Raw genomic sequence first — 13,817 nt, 5'->3', positions numbered from 1 at the left:
GAGGACTGCTATGGGTGAGGGGTGATGGTGCTGGGAAAGGGGTACAGGGTCAGAGGCGGAACTAGCGTCTGTGCAAGGGGGCACCAGCCAAAATCTTGCCTAGGGCATCATATTGGTTAGGGCCGACTCAGATACCTGCCTTTGGATAAAGACGCCCTGCTGTGCGTTGAAACGCGTTAAGGATACAGGACATTCCAACAATTCTCCCTCGACAGAACTTCATTCCACACCCAGCATATCCAGAGGGCTACAATCTTGCATTAACAGCCAGATACCTGGAACGTTTTTGGCCTAGCTGACACCAGTGCAGCACATGGGGAGATAGTCAGTGCTCGGACGGAGACTGCTCTCCATCTCTACACCTGATCCAGCTGTAAACTGACGGAGTTGACTACTTCCATCACAGCGCTCCCTGCACGGGTTACCACGGTTATACCTTGATACAGGGTGCCCAGTACAGGTGATCATCATCTGCCTCCGCTGCCGGACGCGCAGCGCTACCTGCACGAAAGCGCACCGCCAACTTCAAACATCAAGACCTTCACGGGTTTTCTTCTTACTCCAGCAACGCACCCTGGGTGCCCACTCATTGCCTCCGCTTCCAGACCGGATAAATTACTTGGGCGGTTGATATCACATTCATCCAACTACTCCGTATACATACGGTACACCTCAGTCCCGCTATTTAGCGAGGGTCCAGACACCCTGTTACACATAAGTGTCTGCTTCAAATTATGACAGTCTAAGGTGCCTCATACGGAGTGCTGTCATCATTGTTTGGCACCTAAGGATTCTCCATGTACATGTGAGTGACTTTCATATAACTTTTATTTTACATAACATCTAGCGCTGGAGTGCACACCTGTGTGATTAGATCATATTAATATATACTACACAGCAGTTATGGCCATCAGTGTATAATGTTACAACCATTTATCTTATACAAATGTGGGATTTTGAATTTTGGATAAGGGATACTCAACCTGTATCAGTATAGCCAGTATTGATCTAGTGAGCATCTATTAGGCTCCTAACTGTGGTGTGGATTTTATATTTATTTTATATTGTTTACTCCCGGGAGTTTGTGTTACCAGTGTATACTACACTATATTATCTCTTTTTTATCAATAATAAACAAAAATATTTTTTATTTTAACATGTTTAATTGTTTTCTGTATTTTTAAGCGCCACCTGGAATATTTATTTGTAGGGCAGACTCTGCTGCCTGTTATAATGGGATGACCAACCCTGACTGAATTAGCAATAACCTGAGTTCTGGTTATTAATTTAGTAGATGCTACATTTTCATTTATTTATTTTCAGCTCAGGTTGCTGCAGTACAAATGTATTGTGTGGACAGTAACTAATTTTGCATTGTATTTTTTATTACACTCTACGTTATACTACTCTGAAATTCATCCTAAATACCTATTTTAGCCACAAAATGAATCTCCTTTTATTTTAACACAGTGTATTTTTCCACAACTTTGTTTTATTTCAATTACTCAATTCAATTTAGTTCAACTTAACTGGGGTGTGATTGATGCCAGCTGGGCTCTCTAAAACGCTGGCATTTTATTTGGAAATCAGTTCTTCACAAGTTCAGAGCTGAAATCCTGCTACTGCATACCCTCCAACTGGACCTTTTTGGCAGGTACAGGACCTTTTTTGTATGCTAATTTTGACTATACTTTAGTACTAGATAGTCAAGATTGACTTGCCTGCACAGTCTATTTAGCCTTGTGATACCGACCCCGCAGGACTGCGCATCGGGATCGCAAGGTGGCTAACACATTGTGATTTACACTAACTTTTCTTGCGATTTTGACTATATAGTCAAAATCACACGATAAATCTCACCGTGTGTATGCTCCTTTAGTCATATTTGCTTCTTTATTTGCAGTGCATACAATTATCATTTCTTCTTTTTCTGTGTCAGCAATTTAATTGCATTTACCTTTTCTTGTACTTTGATAGGCTTTTGAAGTTCCCAGCCATTCTGCAATCTTACATGAAACTCGAGATGTACTCTCCAGGTATTCCTGTAAGAATAAAAGTGTGACTGGATTTAGTTGTAGTAGGTTCTATTTGGACTATGATAGACAGATCATTTGTTTCTTTAGCCATGTCAGATGGCCCCTATCGGTAAGTCAGGTCCTGTGTGAATCGACTGCACTGAGCAACTTTTTCGCTGAAAATGTGTCTTATTGACATAATTAAAACACATAAACTTAATTTAGTGTAACATTTGCACATCTGTGTGCAAAATTAGACTGAATCTGTGTAAAAAGCAGCCATGGCTTTTCCTCACACCAGGTTCTGTTGTCATTCATCTGTGACTTTGTACATGTGTAAAACCAATTCCTGTGCAGGCAAAGATGTAGCCAGCAGTTCTGGTACGGGATCCGGTCTGAAGATCAACACTGTCTAGGTCGACAATGTTTAGGTCGACCACTATAGGTAGACAGTCACTAGGCCGACATGGATGGAAGGTCGATAGGGTTTCTAGGTCGACATGTGCTAGGTCGACAGGTCTAAAGGTCGACATGAGTTTTTTTCAAAAAATTCTTTTTTTTAATTTTTTCATACTTAACGATCCACGTGGACTACGATTGGAACGGTAATCTGTGCCGAGCGAAGCGAAGGCACCATGCCCGAAGCATGGCGAGCGAAGCGAGCCATGCGAGGGGACGCGGTGCACTAATTTGGGATCCCGGTCACTCTACGAAGAAAACGACACCCAAAAAAATAAAAATCCTCATGTCGACCTTTAGACCTGTCGACCTAGCACATGTCGACCTAGAAACCCTGTCGACCTTCCATCCATGTCGACCTAGTGACTGTCGACCTATAGTGGTCGACCTAAACATTGTCGACCTAGATACTGTCGATTTGATGAACCACACCCCTCTGGTACACTGTGGATGGCTTTTCACTGCTTCTGTGAGGTGGCTAAGAAAAAATTTAAAGAATAAATAGGATTTTGGTTACCTACCGGTAAATCCTTTTCTCGTAGTCCGTGGAGGATGCTAGGGTCCACATTAGTACCATGGGGGTATAGACGGGTCCACCAGGAGCCATTGGCACTTTAAGAGTTTGAGAGTGTGGGCTGGCTCCTCCCTCTATGCTCCTCCCACCAGACTCAGTCTAGAAACTGTGCCCGAGGAGACGACATACTTCGAGAGAAGGATTATACACAGATAGTGGCAGGGACGTGCAGTCAGGGGAGGCAGTGCCTCCCCTGTCATTAAAGGGATTAAAAGAATACAGAAAAGATACTTATGACATGTTCTGTGTCATAAGTATCTTCTTATAGTAACCTAATCTGTTTTAGCATTAAAAAAACGATTGCGGAGGCACCTTGAATGGTGCCTCTCGCTGCTAATTGTAAATGGCTGGAAGCAGGGGGCGGGCAGGGGCGTGGCCATGCAGAGGGCTGTAAAAGCCCATTAAAAAAAGCATTAGAAGCGGCACCTATAGAGGTGCCGCAGTGCAGCAGGGACGTGCTTTCAGCCCATGAAAGCATGCCCCTGTTACAGTAATTGGGCAGCAGCAGCACTGACAGTGACCTTCATGCGGCTGTCACCATCAGTGCTGCTGTTACAGGGAGAGAGGAGAGAGCTAGTGCCTTGACAGTGTCTTCTTCTGCAGTCAGTGTCAGTGCATGTAAGTGTTTAGTTTACACACACTGCCACACCACTGCTTTATTTTCGATGTCCACTGTCCAGGTCTTTCTGCAACTTATTAGCGCCACAATAATAACACAGTCAGTACATTAATTTCTCCTACCCCCCCCCCCCCCCCCCGCCTTCCCCACTCCAATTTCAACTTGTTTTTATTCATTCAAATTCCCTACACTGCACGGTGCACAAATCTAGTTTGTACATTTGCCTGCTCATCACGTTTGATGAGCAGGCACATTGATTGTGGTGCTGAACCCGGCGTTGGGCGGTAGCAGCGGCGTGGGCAGAGACGGGAAGCGGGACTTATGCGGCGGGCAGCAGGACTTCAGCGGCGGCGGGCCTTCACTGCGGCGGCGAGCGTCAGGACTTCACTGCGGCGGCGGAACTCAGCGGGCATTTTGACTGCAGGTCTGGATCATGGATCCAGTCCCTGCAGCCATTAAGGCAACATGGTTGAGGGCTTTGCCACTAACAAAAATGGCACTGCTGTGCAGAGCCATTTTTGGAATCCAAGATGGCCACCATGTGCCAATCACGGCTCACTGCGGCGGCGGAACTCAGCGGGCATTTTGACTGCAGGTCTGGATCATGGATCCAGTCCCTGCAGCCATTAAGGCAACATGGTTGAGGGCTTTGCCACTAACAAAAATGGCACTGCTGTGCAGAGCCATTTTTGGAATCCAAGATGGCCACCATGTGCCAATCACGGCTCACCGCGTCATCGCCCCCCCCCCCCCCCCCCCCCCGGAGCAGGCAGTTCGTCGGCAGTGTAGGAGCAGAGAAGAGCTCCAGAAGAAAGAAGTCCTGGTGGGCGGTGGCCATGCAAAAGAGCTTAAAGGCTGCCGCCCACCAGGTGAAGACGTCAGAAGTCCTGGGTGAGGGCAGCTTCTTTGAGGAAGCCCCTGTGGGAGGAGCGAAACGCGTCAGAAGTTGATTCTGTTGTACCCCAGCTGAAGTTAGACCCGTATCACGAACTGGCTGCAGCATTCTTCTGCCTGGAATTTGTTTTCATACAAAGAGGAGCCGCTGACCGGTGCCTGCAAACGGCACGTAGAGGTGGATACTCGTGGAGCATCGCGACTGAGCAGGTTAAATCACAGCGGGCGCCATTGCAGGTGCCTTTATTTCCCGCAGCTCCAAGCCACTGCGGTGGTCGTCGGGATGCATTTGTGCTGATACCACTTGCTCACATCTCACGTAAAGTTTCCGGTTACAAAAAGCTCATATCCATTCTATTGTTACATGTTGGATCTTCACATCATAAAGATATTTGATACAAAGTGACTATCCATTGGGAACAATTAATATATGGGTCTTACCAGCAGCCACACTTGATTCAAAACATTCCTTGACCTCATTAAGCCATATAGCTATAGAGCTTGTTTTTTTACACGTCTGTGCACAGAGTATGCTTAAGTCCACCTCCATGTATTAGAAAGTATACATATTTGTTATTATTTTTTGATGTTTTAAAGACCGGTCTTGTTTTATTATATGATAATTTATACAATAGTAAATATATTTTGAATTTATCAGGAGTTTGTCATTCTTGTCAGCCATATCTTGTAATTATATAACTATAGCGCAAGAGTTTTTTCAAATTGCAGCAGCCATGTAAGAGCTTACAGGCTGCTGCCACCCAGGCGAAGTCGGCAGAAGCCCTGGTGTGTCGGCGGCTGCGCAAAAGAGCTACATGGCCGCCGACCCACCAGGCGAAGACGGCGGAAGCCCTGGTGGGCGCTATCCCGCCAGGCGAAGTCGGCGGAAGCCCTGGTGGGTCGGCGGCCGCGCAAAAGAGCTATATGGCCGCCGACCTGCCAGGCGAAGACGGCGTAAGCCCTGGTGGGTCGGCGGCCGCGCAAAAGAGCTATATGGCCACCGACCCGCCAGGCGAAGCTGCAGATAAATAAAATATTTTAAAAAGCCAGTGTTTTGTTTTTATTTTAATATTTCCATTACAGGGGGACTATAGGTACCAGCGGGCCTTTAATGCCTTGCATGCTGGTACTTGTAGTTCTCCAAGTACCAGCATGAGTGGCAGGCTTGCTGGGACTTGTAGTCCCATTGTAAAGGACAATATTGCTTTTACATAAGCTATCAACCCTGCACCCACCGCCCAGGGGTGTGGGCGATAGCACCGGGCTTCAGCAAAGGCCTGGGGTACCCTGGAGAGGGGGACCCCTGTATTGGGGGGTCCCTACTTCACTAGGAACCTGTAGCCTTTGCTGACTAGTTAGGGGGGCCTGAATGCTTTGGCCACGGGACCCCGTAAAGTGTGTCCCCTGGCTGTGGCATTACCCTCCCTTACTGGAGGAGCCTGGTGCTGGTTCTAAAAATATGGGGGATCCATACAATTTTTCCCCCCCATACTTTTTAGAATCAGGCTGGCTCCTAGGGCCCGGTGCTGGTCCATTAAATAGGGGGGACCCCTACATATTTTTTTTCCTTTAATTTAGTTTTCACCTGGACGGTGTGCATAGCGAATATGTATATTCGGTGTACATAGCAGCGGCTCAAAAATGCCTGACGATTGTTGAAATAAACCAAAACGTTGCATCAATGGGACGTTAGCCAGTTTACTTGTATGATAATGACCTGAGAGTGCCGCTGCTATGTACACCGAATATAAAATTATATATATATATATATATGTATATGTACAAAAGAACCAACACTCATCCCTCAAGTACAGTTTGCTCCGGTGCCCTCTGATATTAACAGAATTCCACTTGCACAATACAGCGGCACTCGGAGACGTCCATAAGTGAAAACAGTATATATGAACCGAAAACTAAAGTTTCGGGGCTCTCTGGCCCCTTTGTCAAGGTGAATAAGAACAATTAAAACATTTACATACCTTTCTGTAAAGAAGAAGCCAGCCAGTGTCTTGCGTCCATCCGTCAGTGCAGCCGCCCGTGCGACCGGAAATGGAACGGGCTGCTGCACTGACGGATGGACGCAAGACACTGGCTGGCTTCTTCTATCTATAAAGGTATGTAAATGTTTTAATTGTTCTTATTCACCTTGACAAATGGGCCAGAGACCCCCGAAACGTTGGTTTTCGGTTCATAACTATATACCATTTTCACTTCTGGACGTCTCCGAGTGCTGCTGTTTTGTGCGATTGGAATTGTTTATATATATCTATATCTATATCTATATCTATATATATATATACTGTATATACATATACACATGCTGTATATATATATATATATATGTATGTATATATAATTATACAGTATATGTTCACTGTGTATACATGCATACACACATACTGTAGATTCATTTTCCAATGTCCTCAACAACAGATATATCCGCAGATTGATCTGCAGATATATCTTTAGGTGTATATCCACTTTAACACTTTTATATCATAAAACGTGCATCCACCCAATGCCATCCAGGGGTGCGGGGCATAGCACAGGACTGAAAGGTTATTGCTTGGGAGGTGGGGATCCTATGTTGAGTCCCCGCTTTTCCAGGAAATTCCAGCCCTTGCAACTAGTTTGGGTCTGGTCAATGTAATAGCAAGGGACGTCTATGCTGTGTGTTCCCACTGCTATGGCATTATCAACATGGCTGGTTCATTAGGAAAAATGGGATACTCCATGTTGCTCCCCCCCCCACACACACACTTTCCTTTGCTGACTGACTTAGTAGTTTTCAAAATCATACCGTTTTTGTTAAAACCAGATAGGGGTCCAATCCAATTAGGTGCAAGTCTGCAAATAATTTTCAGCTTTCACATGAATATATGCTCACCTGCAGCTTGGTTTTGCAAACTATGCCAAATGCGATGTGAGAAAAGTGGGGAGACTTTCATAGACCCCAAAAAGGTGGAATCATATAGTAGGCTTTAAGTGGGGATAAGGAAAGTGAACAAAAAAAAAAGTGAGTTTACTCTGATTAAGTGCAAAGTTCCTAATTGGATTGCAAAATTATTTTGCAGTGCAAATTTTCAGAAAAAATCCCACTCACACAATCCTACTTGCACGTACTTGGATTGACCCCATAGATGTATGTGTGCGTACATGTCATTTTTTCATATTATTTATTTTTTTGGTCAGGATATATTGTATATTTTTTATTTATATAACTTTCTAGTAAATCATGTGTCTTACATCAGCGCTCTCTCTTTTTTGTTAGATTTGATAGCTGACTTCAAGCTAGTTTGAAAAAATGGAAAACGACATCATAGCAAACCTTAAACAGTTTTCCAAGTTGGACTTTCAGGCAAAGCGGGGACTGATAACTAATGGAAGACCAATGCCTGAGCTTAAGGGCCTTCTTCAAACGGCAGGACGGAAGAAAATTACACGGACATTCCAAGTGGAGTGGTACCAGTGAAAAGACTGGTTGTGTGGCTGTGCTACGAGGAATCGCCTATACTGCTTTCCCTGCCTTCTGTTTACCACCGTCGACAATGTTTGGACTAACACAGGATTTTGTGACTTGAAAAATCTGCCAAGGAGCCTCAGCAAGCATGAAAAGTCAGTAATTAATTTCCAAAGCCAAATTACTTTAAAGACTTTTGGAATCACAAGGATAGGTCTGGCTTTGAGTGAACAGCGGAGATTAAATATCAGCATGCATAATACTAAGGTAAAGGAAAACCGGTAGATTTTAAAATCCCTTATTAATGCCATTTGTTTCCTAGCGAAACAGGAGTTAGTGTTATGCACACCAGTGCCTGCAGGAAAGTACTGGTGTCAGAACTGTTATGCACTCCAGTGTCTGCAGGAATGTACTGGTGTTTGAACTGTTATGCAAAACAGATGGACTCACAGACAAACTGGGGGATATGACATAACGTACACAGAAGGTGATAGGGTAACAAAATACACACAAAGTGAACAGAGAAGCCCAGAGGCTAAGGAACTGGGTATCTCCCTTGTATTAGAACTGCTTCAGATGGAAAAAACAAGATGTTGTGTTTTAATACGTAGAGAACCCGAAATGCTGTTGCTAAGGGCAACAGCAAAAACCCTAAAGGGTTACCAACGGGTGTGGCAGTAAACTCCTTGGTCAGAGATGGAATGATAGACACAAGGAGAATCTCCACAATCCTAATTCTCACTTGCAGTGCACAGGTTTTAGCTTACTGCCACTAAACTGACCCCTGACACCTAGCACAGTGAGACAGGATTAGACAGGCAAGTCTTAGAATACAGCCGCAAACTTGCTAAGTTCACAGAGTAGTAACAGAACCCCAGCAAGCTAAACGACTGACTCCAGTCTTACTGCTAGGTCTGGATTGGCAGAGTGTAATACCAAATCCCCAGGCCTATTTGCAGTAAGCAACAAACAAATACAAAGCTACACAGTACTGGCTAACTTTCATGAACTGACTAACCAACAAAGATTCAGCAGCATCTGCTTACCCTGAAAAGAGGCCTTATAAAGCAGGTGCTGTCCACGCCCCACTCAGACCTCACAGACTGTGAGCACAAAAACCAGCACCGGATCCCCTGCCGTGCACAGAGCCTATAACCACTGCACAGCAAAAGACCCGAACCGGAGTATCAGCTGCGCTCAGGTTACTCCACTAGCACTTGTCTCCCGGTTGCCATGACGACGTGGCAGCACAGGGCAGGAGACCCTAACAGTACCCCCCCTCTGACGAGGGGTCAAAGAACCCCTACCACCGGGTTTATCGGGGAACTGCGAGAAGAAAGAGCGTATCAGTCTGGGGGCATGAAGATCACAACTGCGTACCCACGACCGCTCCTCCGGGCCATACCCCTTCCAGTGCACCAAAAATGACAGCCGCCCCCGAACCACCTTGGAGTCAAGAATCCTTTCAACAACAAACTCCCTCTGGCCACGTATCAGAAGAGGGGAAGGTCTTCCACTGGAAGGATTACTAATCGCCCGTTTTAAAAGGGAACAATGAAATGTTTTATTGATACCCAAAGAACGGGGCAGATCTAACTGAAATGCCACCGGATTGATAACCCTGGTGATCTTATAAGGGCCGATGAACCGGGGCCCTAACTTATGAGATGGCTGTCTCAACTTCAAATTCTTGGTAGACAACCAGACGAAGTCTCCTAATTTGAAGCTGCAGGGTCTTTTCCGCTTATCAAAAACCCTTTTGGTCACTAATGACACAGACACAAGGGCTTTCTTCACTTTCCGCCAAATACCTCTAAGGACCGAAACCACAGAGGAACCACCAGGCGTGGAGTCCAGGGGGTCAAAAGAATTGGCCTTAGGATGATGCCCATACACACAAAGGAAGGGAGAGATCCCTGTAGCAGAGTGAGCCGCGTTGTTATAGGCAAACTCCGCCATGGACAGATGAGCAACCCAGTCAGTCTGACACTTGGAGACATAACACCTGAGGAACTGCTCCAAGGACTGGTTCACCCTTTCAGTCTGCCCATTAGACTGCGGATGGTAGCCTGACGACAAGCTGACAGAAATCTGGAGATCGGAACAAAATGCCCTCCAGAATTTGGCCACAAACTGGGATCCGCGGTCAGAGACCACATCAAGTGGCAACCCGTGGAGACGCACAACATGCAGCATAAATAATTCAGACAGGCGTCTGGCTGATGGCAGCCCAACCAGTGGAACGAAGTGCGCCATCTTCGAAAACCTGTCAACGACAACCCAGATGGCTGTCATCCCCGAGGATTTGGGCAAGTCCACCACAAAATCCATTGAAATGTGGGTCCATGGCTTAGATGGGATAGAGAGTGGATGTAATGGGCCAACAGGAACCCCTCTAGGAGTCTTATTTCGGGCACAGATGTCACATGCCCGAACCCACTGATCCACATCCTTAGCCACCGAGGGCCACCACACCGCCCTAGATAGCAACTCCCGAGTTCTGGCAATACCCGGATGACCTGCAGACTTCTTGGCATGGAATTCCAGGAACACTCGCTGTCTTAACCTAGGAGGCACAAACAAAAGACCTACCGGAAGGTCTGGAGGAGCCTGCTCCTGTGCTCTAAGGACTAATGATAAGAGGTCCTGGGTAATGCCCACTTTAATACATGATGGGGAAACAATGGGCAACGGCTCCTCGGTGGTCTCCTGGATTGGAGCAAAACTCCGCGAGAGCGCATCAGCCTTGATGTTTTTTGACCCAGGGCGATATGTTATCAAAAAATTAAAGCGAGCAAAAAACAAAGCCCATCGTGCCTGCCTGGCATTGAGACGCTTCGCTGACTCTAAATATGCCAGATTCTTATGGTCAGTGAGAATTGAGACCACAAACTTAGCCCCCTCAAGCCAGTGTCTCCACTCCTCGAGTGCATCCTTAATAGCCAACAATTCCCGGTTACCCACGTCATAATTCATCTCGGCAGGCGAAAATTTACGGGAAAAGTAAGCACAGGGATGAAGGCGATTATCAGACACTCCCATCTGAGAAAGCACTGCCCCAATACCCATCTCAGAGGCATCCACCTCCACCACAAAAGGACGCTCTGGATCTGGGTGTCGCAGCACCTTGGCCGAAACAAATGCCCTTTTGAGACGGGCAAAAGCCGCTTTAGCCTCACAAGACCAGTGAGCAACATTCGCCCCTTTCTTAGTGAGTGCCACCAAGGGCGCCACTATAGATGAAAATCCAGCGATAAATCGTCTATAAAAATTCGCAAAGCCCAGGAAACGCTGAAGCGCCTTCAAACTAGTGGGCTGCACCAAATCCAGGACTGCCTGTACCTTGGAACCCTCCATTTGGAAACCTTCTGGGGAGATAATATATCCTAGAAATGCGATTTGCTGAACTTCAAATTCGCACTTCTCCAGCTTCGCCCCAAGCCGGTGGTCTCTGAGTTTCTGGAGGACTAAGCGTACATGCTTCCGATGTTCCTCCAGGGAATGGGAGAAGATTAGGATGTCATCTAAGTATACAACTAAGAATCTATCCAAATATTCCCTGAGCACATCATTCATGAAATCCTGGAAGACTGCCGGGGCATTACAGAGCCCAAAAGGCATCACCAAATATTCATAATGCCCTGAGTGGGTATTAAAGGCAGTCTTCCATTCATCCCCCTCTCTTATTCGGATTAGATTGTACGCACCGCGTAGGTCAATCTTAGAAAAAATAGTGGCAGTACGAAGCTGGTCAAACAAGACCGAAATGAGAGGCAGTGGGTATGAGTTTTTAATCGTGATACGGTTCAATTCCCTGAAGTCGATGCAGGGTCGCAACGAACCGTCCTTTTTACCCACGAAGAAGAACCCCGACCCAACTGGAGACTGTGAAGGTCTGATAAATCCCTTAGCCAAGTTCTCCTGAATGTACTCTGCCATAGCCTGAGTCTCAGGACGTGACAGGGAGTACAACCTGCTCTTGGGAAGCTTAGCATTTGGCAACAAATCAATGGCACAGTCATAGGGGCGATGGGGAGGTAGTACCTCTGCAACTTTTTTGGAGAACACGTCCGCAAAATCTGCATAACACCCTGGCAATCCTGGCAAACTTAGCTGCGAGAGCCTGACTGGAAGGCTCAAGCAACTCCTGAAACAATCAGTACCCCAACTAAGAATCTCCCCAGAGACCCAGTCAAATTGAGGATTGTGGGCCCTTAACCAGGGTAACCCCAACACCAATGGGGCAAAAGTACAGACAGTCACATAAAAGGACAATTTTTCAGAGTGTGTGGCTCCAATAAACAAAGAAATCTGGCTAGTGCAAGAGGTAATTTTACCTTGGGATAATGGTTCCCCGTTTAACCCACAAATCTCAATTTCCGATGCCAAGGGTACTAAGGGAACAGAGTGTTTCAGGGCGAATTGGCGGTCCATAAAAACCCCGTCGGCCCCACTATCCACAAAGGCCTCAGTCTTGACAGTTTGACCGAGGATCTTCAAGGTCACCGGAATGATAAAAGTCTTCTTGGGAAATTCTGACTTCTGGCCTGACAGGATATTTCCCATCACCCTCAGGCCCTGAAGTTTTCCGGCTTTTCTGGGCATGATACTACCACATGACCTTTATTCCCACAGTACAAACACAACCCCTGCTGTCTCCTCCGCGTCTTCTCACGCGAGGAGAGGCGGGTAGCCCCAATCTGCATAAGCTCCTCAGAAAATTCCTCAGAGTCTGAGGTTCCCTTGGGAAGGAAGGAAATCTCAGTCTCCCTTTCAAGCCTACGCTCTCTCAGCCGTCTATCCACCCGGATGGATAACTGCATGAGCTGATCCAAGCTATCAGGCAAGGGATATTGTACCAGTTGGTCCTTTATCTGGTTAGAAAGACCTCTTCGGTACTGGTGTCTCAGGGCTGGGTCATTCCACTGGGTATCATGGGCCAACCTCCGAAACTCCGTACAGTAAACCTCAACTGGCCTTCGCCCTTGCTTAAGGATCGAAAGCTGAGCCTCGGCTGAGGCCGTCTTGTCAGGGTCATCATACAACATGCCCAGTGCCGTAAAAAAAAGCATCAACACTTTTAAGCGACGGACAGTCAGGCTGCAACCCATATGCCCAGACCTGTGGGTCTCCTTGTAGCAAGGAAATCACTATGCCCACCCGCTGAATCTCCGACCCAGAAGACTGAGGCACAACCCGGAAGTATAGCTTGCAGCTCTCCTTGAAACAAAAGAACTGCGAGCGATCTCCAGAAAAACGATCCGGGAGATTTACTTTCGGCTCCTTAACCCCTGCAGGTGCTGCTGCTGCGGGAGCTCCGCCAGCAGCCTGGGAGGTGTGCATTTTAATGGACAAATCATTAAATTGTCGAGTCAGGACCTGCACCTGATCGACCACCTGTTGCAACGTATTTTGAGGGGTATGCTCCATATTCCCACAAAATTTCAACAGGAGTATTAGGCTGCTGAATATGTTATGCACACCAGTGCCTGCAGGAAAGTACTGGTGTCAGAACTGTTATGCACTCCAGTGTCTGCAGGAATGTACTGGTGTTTGAACTGTTATGCAAAACAGATGGACTCACAGACAAACTGGGGGATATGACATAACGTACACAGAAGGTGATAGGGTAACAAAATACACACAAAGTGAACAGAGAAGCCCAGAGGCTAAGGAACTGGGTATCTCCCTTGTATTAGAACTGCTTCAGATGGAAAAAACAAGATGTTGTGTTTTAATACGTAGAGAACCCGAAATGCTGTTGCTAAGGGCAACAGCAAAAACCCTAAAGGGTTA

The 13,817-nt window shown here is 46.5% G+C and overlaps 1 protein-coding gene across 12 annotated transcripts in view; it reads right to left on the bottom strand.

Moving 5' to 3' along the window:
• Positions 1-13,817, bottom strand: part of LOC134927833 (NFX1-type zinc finger-containing protein 1-like) — a 585,162-nt gene that overhangs the window by 182,340 nt on the left and 389,005 nt on the right. For all 12 annotated transcript variants that reach the window (XM_063922818.1, XM_063922822.1, XM_063922829.1 and 9 more), the window contains one exon: positions 1,958-2,042. In XM_063922818.1, coding sequence (XP_063778888.1) covers positions 1,958-2,042 — 85 coding nt within the window. The remainder of the gene's footprint in view (positions 1-1,957; positions 2,043-13,817) is intronic.

The sequence above is a fragment of the Pseudophryne corroboree genome, chromosome 5 (assembly GCF_028390025.1).
Source record: "Pseudophryne corroboree isolate aPseCor3 chromosome 5, aPseCor3.hap2, whole genome shotgun sequence".
Lineage (NCBI taxonomy): Eukaryota > Metazoa > Chordata > Amphibia > Anura > Myobatrachidae > Pseudophryne > Pseudophryne corroboree.
Note: the sequence above shows the minus strand (reverse complement) of the source record. Positions and strands in the feature narration are given on the sequence as shown.